We start from the raw sequence: 16,147 nt of genomic DNA on the forward strand, positions 1-16,147 counted from the left end.
ATGAAAACAATAGACACTTGATCAACACAAGGCAGACACTCCGCTATACTTACACAATTGAACAAAGGAATCCGAAGAAGAAGAAGTTGCCCGTTAGAAACAATTATGATCTATCTGTGTACGAAAGATGAACCAATGTTCTAGTTTTGGTACCGGTGGTACCTCCACTTCAACTGAAACACGACACTCTTGTGCATGGCTTGAGCTGCATGGAACTACCGGAACAATAACGTTATAACTTTGGTGTAACTACTGAAAACATGCACCGAATTGGACACCGCGTAGTTCACCAATTGCACGGGTGTCTGCGATGCCGCGGGAAACGATGTTTTGCGTGTAAAATAAGAATGAAGGTTTATACACTCGATATAAACGTGAACGTGCGCGAGCACCTGATACGTGGATGAGAATTTTAAGCCCGAAGAAGACACTGTAGAGCTGAGAGCATTCCGAAAAACGAACAAGCATAATGTGACAGTAAACCTTACTAGCGATCGAGAAATGAAAAAAACACTAACTATTATTGATAAAGTCGTAAAGTGAATAAGTGACAAATAAATTAAATAACGAGAATGGATTGCGTTTTCTTTCTTACTCTGACGAAAAAGAAAAAAAATCTCATCAAGTAGAATTGCTTATATTACCGTTTACTAAGAACGTTTTTCTAATATATTTTATCAGTTTGGATAAGAATGCAGCTTTATCATGCAGTGCGCTTAGCTAGCTCATCGTGGCGCAGTGCCTCCGTTTTGTAAAATTCTCGTTTCTCAGCCTTTGTCAACAGTCTGGCCTTCCGGATGATCTTGTTCTCTAGGCAGTGTTTCTCTGGATTATATGGTGCTTCGTTCATGTCGTCCCAATTTTCTTCACCCCAGAACGCCTGCTTTGTTTGTGGATCCATCTCGTTCGTCGCAGCTCCGATGGTTGACGACGTCTTTCCGATACCGCGGGCAACCTCTCCCTCCTGAACATACCGGGTGGTTTCGACCAGCCGACGATCGTCGCAAATCCGCAAGTGTTCCGCATAATCTTCCGGTTTAATGTGGTGCGAGAAGTTAAACATACACTTGAGCAGTTTTATATTCTTGTGCTGCTTTTCGCACTTGATCAAGTGTAGCTGCATACGCTCTGGGCGTATTAAATGGGATAGTTCGTAGGGACACTGGAGCATTTCTCCATAAAGAGGCACGTTTTTCGCCATATCGTAAACGCAAGAAGCTAGCACAAGTAGAAATTATTGTCTGTACTTTGTTGAGCGGTCTACTTAAAACAACGTGCGTCAACAGTTTTCTGAAACGAAATGCTATAAGCGGGATCTATGACAGCACCCGTTCAAGGTATATAGTTAGGAGAAGGTAAATGTCGAAGTGAACACATCAATTTGACACAAAGTTACGAAAATTTTAACATGACCGTTTAGTATCTGGGTGTACCAAATTTTCCGGACAATTGCTCTATAGTATAGAAAAACGTGTATGCTCATCATAGATGAAGTGGACATTGAATATGCCTGAAACATCGTTCTTCGAAGGAAGCTGCCAGTGCGCTGTAAATGAGTGTACTGTGTTCTGCAAAAGTTACATCAATGGGTACACCGATGGAAGAACTGTCGCTACCAATTCTAGAGTTCGAGAACAGGTGGTTAACACATGTATCGTTGGACACCGCAGAGGCTTAGCCGATCACACGCAACAATCACCTTCTGAGAACAAACTAGCATCAGCACTAACTAACTCTATGATAGTCACCAAGTCTTCTTGGGTGACTCAAGCAGCTAGTGACAAACGAGTTGCGTCATCTTTGATGTTTTAATTCTTGTATTAGCTTATTTTAGTATGTAAACCACATTTGCGATTGTCAAAAATCCGATTCAATATGGCTGTAACTACGAAATTATGAACTTACCTTGCATATTGTATTCATCTTGGCACAAACCATTTTTGACAGATCCGTTGCATTACAGAAACCACCTCATTTTTGTATTCAGTTAGTATTTTTCGGTGTTTCGTAGCGATAAGTTAACATTTTGGTCATTAACGAGTAGCTTCCTAAATGCCAAAGAAAAAGCACAACGGTTTTTTCCATTTCATGATCGAATACAAACGTCGTGAAGAAGCTAAAGGCCGTAGATTTCGCGGTTTCGAAGATGTGTCGCGGGTTGCTGGACCGATATGGAAGGTAAGTTCATTGCTCGACTAAAATCTGACAAAGCATATTTTGTGTAATCGGAGTAGTCCGTCCTTTTGTTCACATACGGCATGTTTGAGCACTATAGTGCAGTTGTCTACAACTGGCTATATGGTTTTTAATTAAGAAAATACATGTTATTTGCAACTAATACGTTTATTTTCTAGAACATGAACGAAAGCGAACGTGCACCGTACGTAGCAAAGGGAAAGCAGAGTATTCAAAAAAACGAAGAAAGGCTAAACTGTCGGGGGATACCGCAATCAGTACTACTTGCTGAAGAGCGCGCTGCACGGTCGAAAACAGCACTTATCCGGAACCGCGTAGAAAAGATGATAAGCAATGCAGCCGAAAACAACAGTAAGTAACGACCGTTACGCATGGGACATATCGAAATAGTTTATCGTTCTGAAATAACGAGTTTTCTCTTACAGTGCTGGAGCGGCTTGAATTTTATTTCATTTCGTTTAGCTACTTCTGTGCCTTATCCGATGGAAGATATGTTCCGGCCGAGGTTGGCGCCATCCGCTACTGTATGGAAGAAGGCGTCATGGAGAAGTTTCACATGCTTATCAATCCCGGCCCGCTCCCACTGGGAAAATCCCTCGAAGCGCAGGAGCACTCGAATAACTTTCATCAACTGCCAATACCACCCAATGCTCTCGGTGAAGCTAACTTTGAGGAGATAGCAAACAAACTTGCCATGTTCCTCAAGTTGTCCGGAAAGAAGCTGCCTTTGCTGTTCACAGACCATAGTGACATTCCGCAGGTGGAGAGCATTTTAGAGGAAATTCTCAATTCGAACAAGACCGGCATGGAGATAGTTGTGTGTCCGCTAGCTCAAATGTTTTTCCTTTTGAAAAAGTGTGTTTTGTACTACAGTCTCAGTCTGCCAGAGGGCTTCGCGACGGAAAGCATTCCTCAGACGCTGATCGATAGGGACTTGTATGCCTACACTGAGAACATCAGCTGTGAATTTCACGAACAGAAAGGGGATGGGACGCACTGTGCCCTGTCACGCTGCATCCGTTGGGCATACGTTATCTCAGATAGCTGCTGCCTTGATCTACACATCGATCTGCAGCCAGGAAATCACATGCCACTAAACTGTGTCTCCATGGCTGACGTTTTCTCGAAGCAGAACAATACAACATCGGTGTCAACTACCAACAATGGTAACTTCCGGTTTGTTAGCGCTGCCAGTGAGGTGAACTCTAGTGCTATTCGCAACTACGACAGTAGCTATGCCGGCGTTCCTTCTGGTCAGCGAGCTGATCGGGAGTCTACGGAAGATACAATCACGGACGAGAGTTCTGAAACGCATCAAATGCTAACGGCCGGACGGGGTTATTTGCATCCAACAGGGATGATAGCTCAAGTACGGGGAATTGGTCGTGGTCGTAGGATACAACAATATGACAATACCCCTCCATTGACTTCGAGCCGAAGATAATTCCAACTAGAGCTTTGTTACGTTAAATTTATCTTTTTTCTGAACTTTACATGTGTTAAAGATGTTACGCAAAAATAACACGTACAATTTGACGCAAATAAACAAGGATTACTGCAACAAACTAGGTGATATTTTCATTGAAACAAATTATTTGAAAAGCATTCTACAACTGACGCGGAAAAACGGGCCTAAATGAATTCAAATTTTGAACATCGACATTTCAGGGCTGATTGCATCATTCCTTTAAGAGGAACGAACCTACTTATCAATCGGCATCTGACAGTTGTCGAGTTGTTTAGAAATGTAATGATACAAGTAAACAAACCGCTCATTGGTCAACAAAATGGATTCGGAAAGAAGTGAAAATTCCTCGAAAGGTGTAATCATAGAGCACAACAAGGACTCCCCGTTCCAGATATTGGACGTTCGGTCCATCAGTGAAGTGCCCACATCGTTTCACTATCCACCGACGTTTGACGATACCGGAGCGCTGTCTGACGATTCATCGATCAGCGAGCGTGGGCTGGTCATCGATATGGCTGACGAGGACGCTGCAGATATGATGGAAACGGACAAACCAAATACCACAAAATTGAGCATGGGTGAACGTAACGACAAGAGAAAGCTGCCACCGAACGTGACTGTACAGCCGAATCGAATCAGCAGAAGGAAAAGCCAACACGTCCCTATCACAACTGACGATGTGGTGTTCGGTGTACCGATCGGTGCGGGACCGGTGGTTTCGGCGGAGGATGAGATGGAGCTCAAAACGTGCAAGAATCTCGTGAAGCTAAATGTGTTGCTGCGAAGCACCATTAACCACGTGCTGGAACAACGCTACGATCGAAATTTCAATTTCAACGCCGCGCGGACCGATCGGAGTAGCTTCGATCAGTTGCGAAGTTGGGTAAACTGCTATGAGAAAATCAAGAAGGAATCTGCTGCCGAAAAAGCCCAACAGGAAGATCCACAAGTTGAGTGAAGAAAAATAAGGACATTTAGTTTTAAACGCTGGATCCAGTATTCTGCCGAAGAGGCATTTAATCGGAATGATAGGACCGATGTGGTCACAACAGCAGCTAGGAAAAAAACATACTTACTGTCTCAGGGAGGATCAACTCGATTGCGGTAGTAAAAAGGCGATTCTAGAAGGTTACATAAACTCGATAGAGCAATCACATAATAACGATCTTTTTATTTAATAATACTCTTCGCGTTCTTCTATCGAGGATAATTCAAAGATATGCACAATAGTTTTCGCGGCTACAACGCTTTCGAATGATCACTCTTCTCCGTTCCGCTTGACAATAGAAAACAGCGATAGCTTCTGTTCCTTGAGCATCCCACGGTGCACGGGTACTTTGATAAACGCTCCGTGAATTCAACGATGCACGCTTGGCGAAAATTGACCACTTGCACCGTAGTCCCTTGCGCTCCGTGCGACCTTCGACCGGTCTAACGGCAAGTGGTACGTCCACTTCAGCGATGTGCAGCAGCACGTCAAACGCAGCATTCGGGTCCACTTCAGCGATGTGCAGCAGCACGTCAAACGCAGCTTTCGGGCACGCGTGTCGTCAGCAACCGGTCCTTGATCACGTTGATATCGAGCTCGGAGCTACCCGGACCGGGACCGGATCTCGTCGAGGGCAGAATTCCCACGATGCTACCTTGCGCCAGGTACTCGAGCGCCTCCAGGGATGGTGCGGGAGGTATGGAAGCGACCGCTCCTTGCTGCAGGTCGGCCGTTATCGATGTGTGATAGTTCGCGTCGTGATTCGCCAACACGACCGTACTCGCCTGATATGATATGGGGGTGGGTGAAAAGGCTCCGTACCGCGGGGAATCCTTAAAGAAAAAGGCGAATATAGGAAAGCGTAAGACTGGCAATCGCTTGGATCGATACACGCTCGATATACCTTTGTTGTAGTTTCGTTGTGCTGAGGCGTTGGAAGCAGCGGGGAAGCAGAGACTGTAATGTATAATATAAAAATGAAAACAAATAACGTTAATGTAATTAAAGACATCTAAATTAAAAGTTCATTGCGTACATAATGGTAGTAATAAAACAAAAAAAAACATTGTAACTTCTAACGCTTGCATATTTCATTTACTAAGTTTGAAGAGAAAAATAATAATTACGAAGTGAAAACATTTTCCGAGCTATAGTAGAACACTAGGTAATCATAATTCTATGATTTTTCACATAACAACGTGAATTGTTTTAAACAACACTGTTACATTATGAACTTTTAAAAATAAAACAGTGTAATATGTTCACCGCTTTCAGCAAATTTTCTTCATAACTCTTATTGTATAAGAACTACGCACAAAGTGAGCGTTGTTACAAACGATCGGTAAATTAAAGAAAAATCTAAGGAAGTTACGGTCGTCAAGGAACGGAACGAACGTATTTAATCACATTTTGGTTGTCAATAATTTTTCATTCGCTGCTCTTCGATGAACATACAAAAGTTTTTGTACGTAAAAAACTAATATTTTTCAGTTTGGTAATAAGCATGCCGATGAGTTGGTAAGCACAATTCGAGAAAACAAAAGGAACTTGTTTGATGAGCTGTAGGTTTTAAAAAATTGCAAATTTATCTATTGCAAATTACAGGAATATCATAAAACGTACTTTGTTTAACAATTTCCAAATTATTGTAATTTTGTTATTGTATTTAAACCTAATCCATTGAGCATTGTTCTTTGAATTAACTTCAAATGTTCAAAAACAGAAAAGAATGTTTAAGTAAATGATTAATTTGCATGTTTTTTTTTTAATAAGAAGTGTCTCAACTACGCATAATTTTTAACCAATACTTGGCGTGCAAGGAGTAACAGAACTTCAAGTAAATCTCACGAAAAAATATAGTTTGGGACAATTGTAAGTGGACGTACACCATTTAAGTAAATTATAAATTACAACCCAGGAGCATGGAGTTGCAGCGGCTTCGTTTATCAGGACGCAGTCGGTCAATTTTACAGTCTTCGCAACCACGGTTCGGGTAGAGGCTTTTCCTGCCTACCGATGCCCACCCGGACTTACCTATGTTAAACTGCGCCGGTATGACGTCCGGTTCCGGTTCATCATCGTTGGAATCCTTCGAAGTGTTTTTCTTGCGGGAACTGTGACGCCGAAGCATTTGCACGTTTTTCAGCTGCCAGGGAGGAAAGTAATTGATAGCTAATTACTATGGCACCAGTACTGGTGAACTAAGCCCATTCTGGGAGGCATGCGTCGGCAGTTCCCCATGGTTCATGATTGGTGGTCGTGAGCCATACCACTATGCTGAAGCGAATTGAATCTTTGCCGGGAAAATTAAACATCAAGCTCCCCGCCCACACATGAGTGTATATTTGATTGGAAAGGTGAATAAATAAAAATCGGAAAGCCGCCCCATTGGGGTGGTGGGTGTAGCCGGAGCTTACCTTCAAGCAGTGCGTTCCACATTCGAACTCGTCCGCCCGGAGTATGTTGTGCGTCTGATGCTCACTTTTGCCGTTCGGGTCGCCCCGTTTCGTCTCGCTGCCGGTCGGTCGCGGCCATCGGCCGTACCGCCAGCACCACCGGGTGAGGTATGTTTTGGTTGAAATCGATAGAGCCAATATTATGACGGTAAGCAGAATGCCACCGGCAATCGGAAGCCACTCGAGCGCGTCCACTCGTTTCGCCTCTGCTGGGACGGAAAAGAAAGAGAGTGAGAAAGTGGCATTTATTGAAGGCGCGTTTGGTCGATTGGCCAGACAGGGTTCTCCTGTATCGGGGGGTTGGGTGGAAAAACAAAATCCACATTGCGCCAGGCCAGGCGCGTGCGATGGGGAGGGTGCAGCCCGGCGTACCTACCGGCTCGATATGGCTGGATGCGACCAATCTCAAAGTCCTGTATTAGCACAGGTGTGCTGCGGCCCTTTTGATTGAGTGCATAGACCACGCAGGACAGCGAGTTGTTCTCGAGCGTCATGAGGGCGCTGAGTTTTTCCAATCGATCGAGCACGAAGAATGGTTCGTTTTTGTTTGAAAAATTAAACCTGCCGAGAAAAGAACAAATGAAAGAAAATTTAATGTCAGTGATATTTCTAAGGATGGCTTAAAGTAAGTCTTACAGACGAGTAATTTGGACTATTTAGGTTTGGTTTATATGAAATTGAAGTAGCATAATATGCCATGCCTTTGAAAAACGGGCTTTCTTTATCGAACGTTGCGTTATGAAACCCTTTGAAAAAACATATGCATTTTATATTATTGGTTCTAAAATACCAGTTGTTTACCCACAGCCGAAGCAATAATATTTAAATGTCTTTTTATCTGGAAGAACCAAATGTAGTAACTAGCTTGCTGCAACCAATAATGCAAAAATGATTGAAATACGTGGCAAGCAAAGCATGCTTGGATTGTGCGCTTCAAAATACAAGGTATCCCGAATGTTCGACTGCTAAGCACAGACGTACACGATGTTGCTTACCTTCGCGTGCCGGTCCGCTTCGAGATCAGCTCCAGCACAAACATCTGCGGCAGACCTCCGTCGTAGCCGGCCGTACACTGGATCTCCGCTAGCTGTTGCGTCCGGTTCGGCAGGCTGCAGTTGCTGACCGGCGCCGGCAGATCTGTTCGGAACGGAAAAAGATTGACACACGCGCTCCTGTTAGCCACGGTTGCTTAGCGGCCACCCCACGAGTTGGCGAGGATGTGGGCCAACCATTTTGTTTGCCAACCCATACCAAGTTCGTCCGTCCAAGGCAAACGCAACCCGTCCAGGCACGGACAGTTGGAATGCGATGGAAATACGCTTCCGGATTAAATGCGATGATTGAAAATGGAAACAGGCTGGTGCTTTTATTTGCTTGCGCTTCTCTTCATCAACAAACGGGAACGGTTTCGCAGCTTTGTTTTGGATTTGCGTCGGTATGGTGATGTGCGTGCGAATGCGAGAGTGTGTGTTTGTGTTTTTTGGAAGCATGAAATGGCCAGAGGGGAAACAGATCGCGAACCGATCCACCATCTCCCGGACGGAACGTTCCAACGGTGGTGTCATCACCGGTCGGCAAATGCTGGGCAGATTGACACGTTGAATTTCACCTTTTTTTGCCAAACAAACCTTGCGGTTTTGTGCTATCTAGTCGCGAACAAAAAAAAAAAGAGTCGTGACCATGTTCCCAGTGGCTCTCAAAACAACGCCAACAGCGAGAAAGGATAATGACCGAAACGAAGTGGATAAAATTGCCACGATGTGGGCGAAGAGAAAGAGAAGTGCAAAAAGCCCGAGGAAAACCGTTCGAGTGGACTGCGTCGTCAATTTGGAAGGACTGGAAAGTAGAAGAGGGCAGAAAGAAAGCTAGTGCACAAAATGATTGATGCCCACAGACGGGCCATCGAGTATCGAAATTTTAGGTACGGAGTTCGGGATGGAGTACGTGCCGGTACCATGCATTATATATATACACACATTTTCATTTTGGGAGACTCTCACCGATACGGACGCATACCGTGACGTCACTGCCACTAGCTACTAGATTCGAGGGATGATTTGTTATTGCGGTTTCCGGTTCGGGAAAAACCCGGCAAACGACATGTGCACGTCAGTTTCGATACGTTGGGCCAGTTCTTTCTCCCCAAAATTGGGTCGATTCGGCGAAGGGTCGTGTGACGGGTGAAAGAAGGCGGACCATGGCGAATGTTTTTGTTTTCCATTTAATCCGTTCCCGATTTCCCGAACGAGTTCCATGCTAACGGGAATGCCCCGTGCGTATGGTATGTATTTGACAGTGATGCAAGCCTTGCGGTACCCCGTGCCATGGCCTATCATGAGTGCATATGTGTCTGTGTGTGTGTGTGAGTGTGTGAAAGGCCATATTGGCGGGTCAGTCTGCCAGTCGGTCGGACGGTCGATCGGTCGGAATTTGATGAGGCTTGCCAAAACGAAAGACCGTGCTGCGATACCGTGATGGCTTGTGTCTGCATGCATATGTTTGTGTGTGTATGTATGTGTGTGCAGCAAAGAGAGACGGTCATGACGTGGATGGCGTCAAAATCTAGGTTAGCTCCACTCCGGGATGATATTGATTTTGCGGAAGCCACCCAGCCCTCGCCGAAAAAAAAAATCATTACCTGCCAGAACGAGCTGAAAGGTGCACGGTTGACTTTGCGGGCCGACTTCGTTAACGGCCCAACACGTTAGCGTGCCAAAGTCCTGTCGGAGAGAGGGAGAGAAAGAGAAAATGCCGGATCGTTAGAAGAAACGTAGACACGCAGGTTTGTTAGTGATGGCATCGAAAGTTTGGTTTTGAACAGAACATACAACCATGCTTTTACGCACTCTACTTCGTATAGCAGATATTTTGTCGTTTAATGGAGGCGCCTGGTGGACCACTAAATTTTTAAATTCGTTGATTGATTAGCCAAGCATATTAGCTTTAAGGATATTTTGAAGCTTAGGTCTCTACCGTTCCGTACTGTATAACCATCTTAATAATAAAACCTGGCTTGAAAACTTCCACCTTAAATACCTTTAAAAAAACTTGAATAATTGTTGCATATTTTTAACCTTCCGAATGGTAAATTTTCTCAACTTTCAAAGGTACAAAGTATGGTAAGGTACATAAGGTACATATCTTATTAGATGGTTGTTCTCTGTGAAGTTTTTGTACCTTCCGTTTTGTGATACACAACTGGGGCTTACACCCCGAAACAAATATGTATGTTTGTTTTAGTAACGTTTATTCAAAACTTATAAAACGGAAAAAGACTATAGCTCATTTCAGCCTCAAGCAAAACTAAATTAAAGATCACAAAACTCAAATTGGGATAGCTGTCAAAGGGAAGTGAAATGGAATAATGCCATAGAAATTGGATGGAGGCGCCCGGTGCTTTGCAATGAACATAACTTTCGAGTAAGGTGAGGTAAGCAATAAACATATTGAATTAAAAAACTGTAACACCACAAAGTACATTCATTTTCACTTTTCCACAAACGTCTTTTCCATTATCATCAGTAACTGCTCCATTCAGCCAAGTCCATGTGTCCACCTGACTACGATGAAACCGAATAAGGAAGAGTTTTCTCTGCTTTACAGGGCTTACGCGGCAGTTTTTACGGCCACAACCGGTACGCCAATAAATGCCCCTTGTTACCGGCAGACAGAAGGTCAATAAATTGGTCCTTTTTCCGGTGCGAAAAACACCGGCAAAAATTTCCAGTGCATGGAAAAGGTGGAAAAGAAAACCAACAACACCATTATACATCATGTTGGATTTGCGGGCAGGAAGTTTTTATGTTCGATGTCGAAATTACTCTTTCCTTCCTCATACAACCGGTGGAGCGGTTGTAGAGTGGGTAAGCGCCCGGCTGCAGCATGGTGAGAGTGAACTAAGTGACAGTTCTTGTACAGCCTGACAATAACAGCTCCGGAGATGATGGAAACGAAGCCACACAAAAATACACACACACACACACAGTGACACCGAGTAATCGCTTCACTTTTATGCATAATTCGATGCCAACCGTACATCATAAACCAATTTTACGAACATTTACACGATGCAGGCGAGCACGGTGGAGGTGGCGAGGCGGACTCGGCGACTCGTAACCGGTAGCAGATAATGGTAAGCCCTTTCGTTTGCGAACATAAAATAAGAACCTGCCACAGGGACAGGGCACTTTCGAATTTCGACTGCCTTTTGATGTGGTGCTGCGGTTGAATACTTGAGGTTTTCTTTCGCTCACCTAATCCACGGATGCAGGAGGGATGGATCCCTTTGACAATTTTCGAAGCCGTCCGCGCAAGGGTTTCGTAATCCAGCCGAATGGGAATGTTTAATGCCATTGTCGATGTACCAGCAATTGACGCATTTCAGCATTCGAAGGGTAGGATAAATTTAAATAAGTGATGTTGTAAAGCGTAGCGACATTATTCGGAGGTCTCCTTCACAGCGTTGGACAATGAGCATTTTAATCCAGCGCACACCCATAAGTTTTTATAAAAAGTAATGTGTGTTAAATTTAAAACCCTTTTGTGTTGGAAACTATTTTGGATAACTAAAAAATTTTTTTAAAAAAATTTAAAATTAAACTTAATAATAATAATAATAATAATAATAATAAAAATAATTATAATAATAAGAATAATAATAATAATATAGAAGAATAATAATAAAAATATAGAAGTTAAAAATCATTCAAAATCAATCACGAAATAAAAATAAAACCCAATGGAGACGCCTGGTGTTTGGTGTGGTTTTAGTGGAATAATCGAATGCTTTTGAGAGGATTCCGACACGCGCTCGTTTCATGGCCACTTTCGTCTCATTTGCATTGCTATTCATCTGTGCATCGGTGACCTTCAGAGAGCGCTCATCGGTCGTACATTGTGTTGTATCTGAAACACCAAACCGGTCCGAACCGGATTTACAGAGCACTACGAACTGCGTGGGGCAAGGACTGGAAACATCAAACGATCCCCAAAAGCCTCCTGCCCCTCCCAACACCCTCTTTCTTCTCTCTCCCCCCCCCCCTCGCTCACCTGATCCGTAGCCGGTGCGTAGTTAAGAATGCTAATATTGCCCTGGTTTGTGTAGCGATGCGCATCCACCTGTAGGACTTCGGCGGAATTGTTGAACCGCCAGTGGAACGACCTAGAAAGGAAAAGAAAGGGACAGAGGTGAATGAGTGGCTAGCAGGGTGGAAAGGATGCGGCGCGTGGCATTTATGCGCAGACAGTTACGGATTGCTTTCCAGCTCCCAAGCCCGGGGCAGGAAAGCCCTTTATTCACGTCCCGAGAGCCGGTGTTCTTCGGTGTTTGGGGGAAAATTTGGGCATTTCATTCGAAGGTACCGGGTGCAATTGAACGTGCTGTTGAACTTTTGACACATTTAAACGCCTATCCTCCCCTGTAAGACTGAAAAGCGTTTCCCGGCTTGAACAACACCCTTAATTGGACGTCGGAAGGATTTTCCAAACGGAACACGTTTATACGGACTGTTTTGGTCCAGCAAACTTCCTCCCCTTCTTGCTTATGCGTTCGGTTTCACTCGAGCTCGAGGTGGTCAATAATTAAACATCCCGTCGGTGAGGAGTTTTCTGCTCACCCGCCAAGCAGGGCGCGATTTGGGAGAAAGTTCTTGCGGTTTTGTCGCGGAATTGTGAACAACACTGCTCGTGGCGCAGAAGCGAACGCCACCGAAACGGTACAACATTGGAAGGAAATTCTTTTGAAAAGAAAGCAGAAAAAAGACATACACACACTCTCTGGTAAGAAAATAGATGTTAATAAAATAACGAGACCATTGTAAGCGAAATTACCACCACCCCGAGCCACCGCTCGGGTTTTCTCGTCGATGGTATTTTTGCCTCAGCCCAGCGCAAACGGGGCAACTTTTTAATAAGTAAACATGCACCGGAATCAACCAACTCTCTCCCCCCCCACCCTCTTGGTACCGCGATCGGTTCAGCGCCTCCCCCGATTCCCCCAGGCGGACGCCTGTTGTACACGTGGCCAGAAAAATGGCCAAACTTTAGCCGGGAGCATCTTTGCGCAACCGTGGCACGGTGGTCCGGTGGCGGTTCAACCGCGATGCTGCGAGATTGGTTTGCGTTCGGTTGTTGTTTCGCTTCGGCAGCCATCGTTTTTTGGTGCTTTTATTTTTGACTTTCGTTCTCCGTTCATTCCCCCCCCCCCCTCGGCCCCTCCTCGTTTGTGTTTATTTATTTTTCATCTCGTACTACACTTTCCCCTTTTTACCAATTTCGGTTGCACTTTTGTACGCTCGCTAGAATTGGAATCCAGCCCTTGCGTGACACGGTGCTGATGGTGTTGGTGGTGGTGCAATCAACACATATTAATACGAAGCGCAAAGGACGACAGCTTTTGTGGCTCCCGTGATAAGGTGATTGTTTTTTTTTTTTGTTTGTTACTTTCTCTCCGTCGCCGATGAAGAACTTTTCCGTAGCCTAGCAAGTGTAGTCGTCCAATCGACGGCCCGTGGCAACAGGCCCTGGTGCCGGAATGGCTTTCAAAAAGGCACACACGGGTTTCGTTCGTTTGTTTGTTTGTCTTTGGGCTCATAATGATCCGGGTGGTTGATTATGGTTCTTGCTTGCCTTGGCCTTGGTGGCTAATGGCCACCGTCCCCGTGCTATGCCCGGATTGCTACAGCTTCGAAAAGCCGTCCTGATGCCCCGTGTGTGGTACAACGAGCATTCGTACGCGTACGTGTAAGGCTTAAGTTGTAATGTGAAGTGTACTTGGAATGCGTTCTCGCTGTGGTTGGCTTGCTTTCAACCCGGCTCGTACATGGCCGCACTGTACGACGGGGCAGGCTTAACAGCGAAATTAAAAGGCAAAACAAGGCTCACGGAATAGTTTTTAATGAGTTTGAAATTTTGGCAACTGTGTTTAATGGATTTTTATGTTCAGTCATGAAGTTAAAAACATGTCTCATCCCCTTGGTTTTGGTCTTCGTTAATTGAGACCATTATGGTTAAACTCTAGCAATTAGGATTTAGTTTGGTTCAATTACAATTTTGATTCAAACATAAAATAAAACATTAGCAACAATTAGATGTTGTTGAAGATTTTTTTAATTCATGTTTTTTTTAAATAAAATCATCTAAAGCATTTGAAACTCAGTTTTACGAACACAAACAAAACAAATATGTACGCTCTTTACACTTCTTGGTAGGAAAAAAGAACAGCACATCATAAACACTTTACTAGTGTTGCACAGACCAAAGATTGACTACAACTTTCTATAGGTTTTACGCAACACAAAAATCATTCCTAGCGAATTCGGGGTTTGCAGTAATATTAGGGCCCATTAAAATAACCATCCAGCGACATTTGATAAGGTGTACTATCTAGATAGCAAGGACTAGATGAAATACCTAACGAAAAATAAACTAAGGCAAAGTTAAAGCTGAACGAAAACCAATTTAAGTCAAACTAAGGCTATTTTTATCTTAATATTGCTAGTGCGTTTTTAACTAACAATACTGGACTTAAACATAAAACAATAATCTTATCAAAATGTTGAAATAATTTGCCTGAACGTCTCATAACTATTAATACGTCCATTATCTCGAACATTTCGCTGAACATCCAACGTTGAGGTCGACCATATGTTTTGTCGTGATACTCTCGTTAGTTTGGTCTCTGTCCCATGCCAGTTCCACACATCCTTAAAAGTACACCCACACACGCCTGTCCACACTTACCTGGCCGGTGGATCGGCGGCAATATGGCACGGTATTTCCACGTTCTCGTTCCGGGATGCGCCAATTAGTATGCCACTTCTGGTTGCAGCTGCCCCACCACCACCACCACCACCATCGGTTCCATTGCCTACCGCCACATTTCCGCCGAGCTGATCCGTCGCACACACGGGAACATCTGTAATGAGAGTGGCGCAGAAACGGAGGCCGTTAATTACTTTCATCCACATTCGCACCGGGCAACCGGTTGTGACCCAGAACTCGCTTCATATTTCTTCCTCCCACCGCCCCTCGTTTCCACATGTGAAGCTTGCATAACACACAACCAACCCTTCCTTTAGATCGTGTGGATTAAAAATATTTCCCATCCTGTGGTGCCTCCGGAGCCCCGAAGCCAACCCGGTCGGCTAGTTATGAACCGCAATAAAATCAAAAAATCATTTCACCTGCACCGTTGCGCGTACATCCACGATGCATGCCGCATACTGACACACACACAAGCACCGGCATACGTATCAGGTGGAGGACATGCCGCCGGGGGTTGGCAACAGTGGTGGAGCTTGTAGATCCGAGCGGATTTCTGATTAGTGAGACAGCCGGCGGTTTTTAATGAAGGATGGGATTTCGTGAAAATCCTCCGCCGCCAAACGGGCATCCTTTTCGCTTCGCCGTCGTCGAAACCAGATTGCCCTTTTCCGATGGGAGAGTGGTTTAAAATCGGGTTTCCAAATGGTTCCTCCAACGCACGGGTGTCGGAATTTATTTCAGGACTACCCACACGACATTGGACGGTAGGATTATTATAATGTCTAACAACGGGACTAGCTTGCTTCATCGTTTCCATGGACACGAGATGGCGAAATAGAAGGTCAAAGGAGAACTACATTTGTTTAATATTGCATACAGTTTGGGATGCGACCATCTAGAACAAAATCGATTGTTCACTCTGAAACGCAGATAAATTCCCTTGTTTTAAAGATTGATTTTTTGACAACTTTTCTATTCATAAAATCCATGAAAATCATTTGCTTTTCGTACCTTTTTCTAGCACCTTGTCCAGAGCAAAACAACTTTTAAGTACTCGTTTTATAATTTTCAGGTATCAGATAATTGCTTTTAACATGCGTTTCAAACAAGTGGAAGCATAAAACACCTTATCATAACTTGAATGGTTTAATAAAGAAGTTTACTCCCATTAGCACGATTGTATGCCATCAAATATTATTGAATGGGTCTAATTTTGTAAATAAATTCATAAATTAATCCGTAGAAGATAAGATAGCATTCGAGAAACGATTGAAT

The 16,147-nt window shown here is 44.1% G+C and overlaps 4 protein-coding genes across 4 annotated transcripts in view; 2 read left to right on the forward strand and 2 right to left on the reverse strand.

Moving 5' to 3' along the window:
• Positions 1–703: 703 nt before the first annotated feature.
• On the reverse strand, positions 704–1,289 carry LOC131281714 (gametocyte-specific factor 1 homolog). The gene has a single exon (XM_058311061.1). The coding sequence runs from the start codon at positions 1,199–1,201 to the stop codon at positions 704–706; it is 498 nt and encodes a 165-aa protein (XP_058167044.1). The 5' UTR covers positions 1,202–1,289.
• A 763-nt stretch (positions 1,290–2,052) lies between these two features.
• Positions 2,053–3,701, forward strand: LOC131293242 (protein maelstrom homolog). The gene is made up of 3 exons (XM_058321321.1): positions 2,053–2,178; positions 2,355–2,547; positions 2,622–3,701. The coding sequence occupies exons 1-3, from the start codon at positions 2,053–2,055 to the stop codon at positions 3,638–3,640; spliced, it is 1,338 nt and encodes a 445-aa protein (XP_058177304.1). The 3' UTR covers positions 3,641–3,701.
• A 262-nt stretch (positions 3,702–3,963) lies between these two features.
• LOC131281450 (uncharacterized) lies at positions 3,964–4,901 on the forward strand. Its single transcript, XM_058310782.1, has one exon. The coding sequence runs from the start codon at positions 3,984–3,986 to the stop codon at positions 4,620–4,622; it is 639 nt and encodes a 212-aa protein (XP_058166765.1). The 5' UTR covers positions 3,964–3,983; the 3' UTR covers positions 4,623–4,901.
• A 284-nt stretch (positions 4,902–5,185) lies between these two features.
• The window catches only part of LOC131287793 (nephrin-like), a 37,346-nt gene continuing 26,384 nt past the window's right edge, over positions 5,186–16,147 (reverse strand). The window contains exons 10-19 of the mRNA XM_058316880.1: positions 14,849–15,023; positions 12,158–12,269; positions 9,747–9,828; positions 8,104–8,245; positions 7,485–7,669; positions 7,070–7,317; positions 6,687–6,798; positions 5,557–5,609; positions 5,434–5,485; positions 5,186–5,367 (exon numbers count right to left, since the gene is read on the reverse strand). Of these exons, the coding sequence (XP_058172863.1) occupies positions 5,186–5,367; positions 5,434–5,485; positions 5,557–5,609; positions 6,687–6,798; positions 7,070–7,317; positions 7,485–7,669; positions 8,104–8,245; positions 9,747–9,828; positions 12,158–12,269; positions 14,849–15,023 (1,343 nt within the window). The remainder of the gene's footprint in view (positions 5,368–5,433; positions 5,486–5,556; positions 5,610–6,686; positions 6,799–7,069; positions 7,318–7,484; positions 7,670–8,103; positions 8,246–9,746; positions 9,829–12,157; positions 12,270–14,848; positions 15,024–16,147) is intronic.

Source organism: Anopheles ziemanni, chromosome 2 (assembly GCF_943734765.1).
Source record: "Anopheles ziemanni chromosome 2, idAnoZiCoDA_A2_x.2, whole genome shotgun sequence".
In the NCBI taxonomy this organism is placed as follows: Eukaryota; Metazoa; Arthropoda; class Insecta; order Diptera; family Culicidae; genus Anopheles; species Anopheles ziemanni.